A 6270-nucleotide genomic window follows, 5' to 3' on the forward strand; every position below is an offset into this window, starting at 1 on the left:
GAGATTTGTCTTAATTGGTTCAGTTCATTTAGTGGACATTTAATTTTCAGGTTTTCATAATGGTGTGCAATCAGGCACATAACCTTCCCAAATGTAACCATTTTTAAAGAATGTCTCCCTAAAAGTGAATTTGCTGAACAAAAGGCATAAATATTTCTTACTAGTCCTAACATATGATACTGTGAATTTGCCTCCTAAAGGTTTTGTGTCATGATAATATTTTTAAAAGAAGGAGATAGTGAAATTTAGAAATGAATCCCATTAACTTATGTTGCTCCAAAAGAAGATGATATATTTGGCTACTGAAAAAAAATATTTAACTTTATTTGAGTGCCTAAGAAGGGATTTCTTATTTGAGACGCGGACAGAGGACTTAGTTGATAGAGGTGGTGTAAGTACTGCATTAAATATGACCTAGAAAGTAAATTTACTGTGAGTAAATAATTTGGGAGACTGGCTTTTGAGAGGGAATGAATTAGTATTCTCTGAAAGAGTCATACAATGCCAGTGATCAAGGTGGAGCTCTTTGATTTGCTTTAGAAACTTTACTTGTTTGTCTGATTTATTATTATTTTGTTTTATTTTTTAGACGCAGCTCCGAATTGATTCTTTCTTTAGATTAGCTCAACAGGAGAAACAAGATGTTAAGGGTATTAAGAGCCAGAGACTTAACAGAGCTGTGACATGTATGCTGAGAAAAGAAAGAGAAGCAGCAGCCAGTGAAACAGAAGCAGTTTCTGTTGCCATTGAGAAAGAATACGAGTTCCCTGATAAGGCAAAAGGTAAGACCCAGAAGAGAAGCACAGCAAATAAGTGGAAAGAGTCATCAAGCCTGAAAAGAGCGAGGCTTTTGGATTCTAACCAAGAGAGTGAATGTGGTGGGTTTTTGGGGGAGGCCTACATCTCCCAGTCATCTAATACATCATCAAGTGAGGATGCTGAATGTTTGTCTGTAATGAACATGCAGCGGGGAAAAGCAGCGGGAGAAGCAAAAGGCAGCTCTGTAGGTTTGCAGAACACACTGGAACTTGATCCTGTAAGGGACAAAGGTGAAGGTTCGACTTCGAGCAGCTCTAGTGATGATGACCGAGAGAAAGCAAAACAAGTCCTGGTGACTGCCAGATCTGTGTTTGGGAAGAAAAAGAGGAAACTGAGATGTACAAGAGGAAGAAAGAAAAACCTAATTTAAATGTGTATTCTCTGTATTGGGTACAAGTTAATATTTTGTAATGAATTTGTTGTGAGGAAATAATAAAATTAAATATCTGCACAGTGTATTTAACTTGACATGTATTTATTTTTAAATATGTTACATTTTTCTAGTGTTTTCTAGTGTTTTCTACTTCATGAATATTTCCTTGTATTTCTTTGTCTGTTCATGTTTCTATTGTTGTACAATGTCTGATATTTTATGACGACATTTAAAAAAAAAGGAAGAAGATTTTTATTGATTAGTACTCACTCTCGATATGCATCCCTCTGACTTTCCAATCTAGATGAGAAGAAAGGTATCCTTATTTCTCATTTCACAACAGTGGCGGGTCTACCCAGCTACATAAAGTCTTGTCCCCCACTGCTTCCCACTTTCTCTGAGGGTCCACTTAAAAGGATAGCAGGAGGGAAGCTCACTGCTGCAGCATACTTGAAGAGTATGTCTGCTGTGGTTATAGCGAAATAATTAGAAAACCTAAATGGGGTGCATGATCCCAGCTGTGAGCATGAACTGTACATGGGGACCTCAGTACCGTCATGGTCGGCTTTTAAAGCACTTCAGTTGTCCCACACTGACTTACGTGTAAATGCACTTGGGGGCTCAGGGCTGTAGTTAAACTGTTGAGTAACGGAGTGGCATCCAGAGGATTATTGTTAACAGCCGTTTCTTTGGGGTGGCCCAGCCAAGGGTAGTTTATGATTCCTCCTGCTGACACCTGTCACAATAACAACTCCAAAGTTCTGGATATGTGGAGTTAAGAACAATCTGAGGATAGCATTACCACTTACTTTGAGTTTGGGTTCTCTGGGCTTCAGGTCCTCCTTCCCAGTCTGTCTTTTCTGACATTTTTGTATTTTCAATTTTTACTGATTCCCTTCCCTCAGTCTTCAAATAGTTGAAAATCTTTACCAGTGAAACACAAATACAAATAAGTATCTCAATAATCTTTGAGTGACTTCTGAATACTTTTCATAGACTCTCATATTTATTTTTGAGCCCAATTTCCCACATATTTGGACTACAGCTGCTGTTTTTCTTTGCTCATTATTTATTCCTTCCTAATTTGAAATGTCTTCTGCTTCTATCGGTCTTCTTTAGAAGCCTTCTAAAGTCAACAGTAACTCCACATAAATAAACTCAAATCTTTTCTTAGTGCATCTTTTCTCTGGAGGTATTTGAAGCAGGATTTTTTTTGGGGGGGAGGAGGGACATTTTCATGTTATTTTCATTTCTCTAAGCTACTTATAATTGGGAGTTTTCTGCATATGTGTTTGTAGGTAGGATGATAGTAGTTTTGCTAAAGAAATTTTATTGTTTTTGGTTGATAATTCACATTTGTTTTGCACTAATAGTGGGGTGAAGGCTAAGCTGCTCTAACAGAGGTGTTCATATACAGCGGCCTGAATGAGCTGGAACATGATTTATGTCTTACTCAGCAGTCTGGCCAATCTAAGCTGGTAATGCAGTTGTGTGCCATGAGGCCTTTCAGGGTCTCAGGTTCAGCCATTACCTAGGCTGCTGTGTCACTTGAGTGGTCTACTCTGGGTCATTGCTACATCTGCATTTCTATCCACTGGAAGAGGAAAGAACCAAAGTCCAGGGCAAGTAGAATGTTTCATGTTAAAGGTGACTAGAAAAATCACTTTTGCTGCCATCCCATTGACCTGAGTGAGCATGTTCTTCAGAATATAGTAGAAGTACTCAGAAATGTCATTTCTACCTGGGCCAGGTACCCAGGGAGAGGAGAAAAGGGGGATATTCAGGACTACTAGTAGGACATAGATGCAGTATTTATGCCATAGGTACAGTATTTATACCATAGGTACAGTATTTATAGAACAGTTTATTATATCCTTTTTTCTCTTAACCCTGTCACCAAGTTATATCCTTGTACAAAGGAAGAAACAAGTTTACCAAATTCACCCATCTACTAGGAAAACATGGCCTGAACCCAAATGTTCTAACTTGAAATTCAAGGTGCCATTTTACTTATAAAATAGGTAAACAGCAGCAATGCAGATTTGTCATTATATAAAGCAAGTTGGTATACCTATAGTTTACTTAGGATGATGACCATCATACACATTTTTTATAAAATTATCTTTCAGCTCAGTATTTTCTTTACCTTTCTCTACATTTGCTATTAAGCTAGTGAGCTCTTTATTTCATTTATTGTATATTCAGTTGTATTCTGTCTGTTTGACTCATTTTTATAGATCCCAGTTCTCTGCTGTAATTCTTGTCATCAGCTTTTGGACATCTTAATCACCATTACTTTGAAGTCTATTTCAAACATCTCCACCTGTGGAGTTGTTCACCTGTGGATTTCTATTGACTCTTGGTATGGCTAGTAAATTTTTACTGAGTGCTGGACATTATGTAGTAAAAATTGTAGATGTTCTGGATCTTTCTCTAGAGAGGATTCCAGAACGTTTTCTGACAGGCAGCCGTGGGGATGATCACCTCACTGTGATCAGAACTGAGTGGATTCAAGACTGGTTTATGGTCTTTGTAAGACTCCATCTTTTAGTCTCCCCTGTTTCTAAAAAGCAGTTTCACAGAGGTACCTGGAAATGACAGCCAGAGCATTCCTCTCTTCTTTTGAGCTTTGCTCTGCTTTTAGCCACCTTATGCTTGGAAAATGAGCCTCTTGCCCTAAACGTCTTGCTGAGCAAATACATTGAACAAGTCAGTGCAGAGTGTCAGGATTACTCCTCCATTCCTTTCTGGGATCTTAGGTCCCGATTCCTAGCTGCCTTGCCAGCTTCAAACATTTTTGTCTCCCCAGTTCTGAGGTATGTAGCATAAAGCTTTGCTGGCATCCCTCCATGTTGTCCTCTCTGGCTTGTCAGCCTCTTTACACCAATAATCAGCAAAAGCATGGAATTCTTGGCTGCTTTGGCAGCTCTGATGCTGTGTGTGTGTGTGTGTGTGTGTGTGTGTGTAAGATCTAATTTTTTAGTTCTCAATATAAGCAGAGCTATAAGCTATGTAAAGTTGGAGGCAAAAGTCGGTACACTTTTAAAACTGTACAATATAGTTGAAATAATCATTGTCATGACGGTTTAGATGATTGGTTTAGGGGTTCTGTCAAGAAATTCAGCACTGAGGTTTCATCTTTTAAACATCTCCTTGAAAAAGGTGATTTTTTTTTTTTTATCAAATGATTCTTTATTCTTCTTTTAAAAAGACCCAGAAAGAGAGTATCCTCTGCCCAGAATTAACTGCCTATGAATAATAGTTTTCATTGTTTAGGATTTTGCAGTTTCCAGAATGTTTTTTACCTGCTGTATTCATCTCACAAATATATATTGTGTGCCTTTTATGTCCGTTTCTAGAAGAGGAAGCCAAGAAACACTAAATGCCAAAATCACAAGCTGATTATTGACAGGAATAACTAAAATCAGGCTCCCAGACTCCTAGTCCTGTCTGATATATTAAAGTGACCTTAATTTAACTTTGTATACATCATGGTATATAAAGTATTTCTTAGAAGCTGTACCCACACAAAGTTTGTTTAACTTTACACTATTGTGTACTTTTGTTATCTATAACAACAATGTTACCCAATAACGAAAATTACCCGGAATCGTAAGCTATTAAGAACAGAACTACCATATAATCCAGCAATTTCTCTTCTGGGTATTTACCAGAAACATACACACTTATTCGTAAATATATATGAGGTTGGACAATTAAGTTCACGAACTCATACCTCATTGCTCAATATCACTACGGTCATCTTCAAAGTACTCCCCATGGGAAACTATGCACCGACGCCAACGCCTAGTCCACCCTTCAAAGCAATTTTGGAACTTTTTCTGTAATGGCCATCAAAGCTGTCTTCATATTACCCTCAATGTCCTGAGTGTCATCAAAATGTCTTCCTTTCAATATTTCCTTTATCTTTGGGTAAAGAAAGAAGTCATTGGGGGCCAGATCAGGTGAGTAGGGAGGGTGTTCCAATACATGTGTTTGTTTACTAACTAAGAACTCAAAGACAGTGCCATGTGAGCTGGTGCATTGTTGTGATTTAAGAACCATGAATTGGTGAAAAGTTCAGGTCGTCTAACTTTTTCATGCAGCCTTTTCAGCACTTACAAATAGTGAACCTGGTTAACTGTCCAGTTGGTACAAATTCATAATGAATAATCCCTCTCGTATCAAAAAAGGTTGGCAACATCATTGCAACAAGTTCGCAAACTTAATTGTCAGACCTCGTATGTACCCCCTATTTTCATCACAGCATTATTTACAATAGCCAAGACATGGAAACAACCTTAGTGTTCATTGGTGGATGATTGGATAAAGAAGATGTGATATAGATATATATCTATATCACATCTTTATCCAATCATATTTATGTAATATATATATATATATATATATATATATATATTTATGAATACTACTCAGCCATGGAAAAGATGACATTGCCATTTGCGACAACATGGATGGATTTTGAGAATATTATGCTAAGTGAAATAAGTCAGATAGTAGAAGACAAAAACTATGATTTCACTCGTGGAATATAAAACTAGAAGTAACAAATGAACTAACAAAAGGAATTCATGGATACAGACGACAGAACGGTGGTTACCAGAGAAGAAGGGTGGGGGGGCGAAGTGGGTAAAGGGGGTCAAATATATGGTGATGGAAGGAAACTAGGCTTTGGGTCGTGAGCACACGATAGAGTATATAGATGTCGAATTATAATGTACTGCTGCAAATGTTACTAACCAGTGTTACCCCAATAACTGTAATAAGAAAAATGATATTTTCTGTGAACGGGGCATTTGTATGTACCGTGAGGTGCAGCTCTGCATGCACATGTGCAGGTGCACAGGTGCACAATAACCCTCGGCTTTCCTATTCAGTCTGAGTAGGAAGGAATCCTGGGAATTTGATTCCTGTGTCCAGAGCACAGCTGCACACATTTTCAAACATTCTGGTGTGGTTGATTCGCCCCCAGACAGGTGACAGGAAAAATACATGACCTCCATTTCTGAGGACACCACAGCTGTAGTCTTAAATAACTCTTGGCATCAAAATTGAAA

General features: G+C 38.0%; 1 protein-coding gene across 2 annotated transcripts in view; it reads left to right on the forward strand.

Moving 5' to 3' along the window:
* LOC109447059 (basic immunoglobulin-like variable motif-containing protein) overlaps positions 1–1277 on the forward strand; it is a 58608-nt gene extending 57331 nt beyond the window's left edge. For both annotated transcript variants that reach the window (XM_019731038.2, XM_019731037.2), the window contains one exon: positions 590–1277. In XM_019731038.2, the coding sequence (XP_019586597.2) occupies positions 590–1189 (600 nt within the window). In that variant the 3' untranslated portion in view covers positions 1190–1277. The remainder of the gene's footprint in view (positions 1–589) is intronic.
* The last annotated feature ends 4993 nt before the right edge of the window (positions 1278–6270 follow it).

The sequence above is a fragment of the Rhinolophus sinicus genome, linkage group LG04, assembly GCF_036562045.2.
Source record: "Rhinolophus sinicus isolate RSC01 linkage group LG04, ASM3656204v1, whole genome shotgun sequence".
Classification (NCBI taxonomy): domain Eukaryota; kingdom Metazoa; phylum Chordata; class Mammalia; order Chiroptera; family Rhinolophidae; genus Rhinolophus; species Rhinolophus sinicus.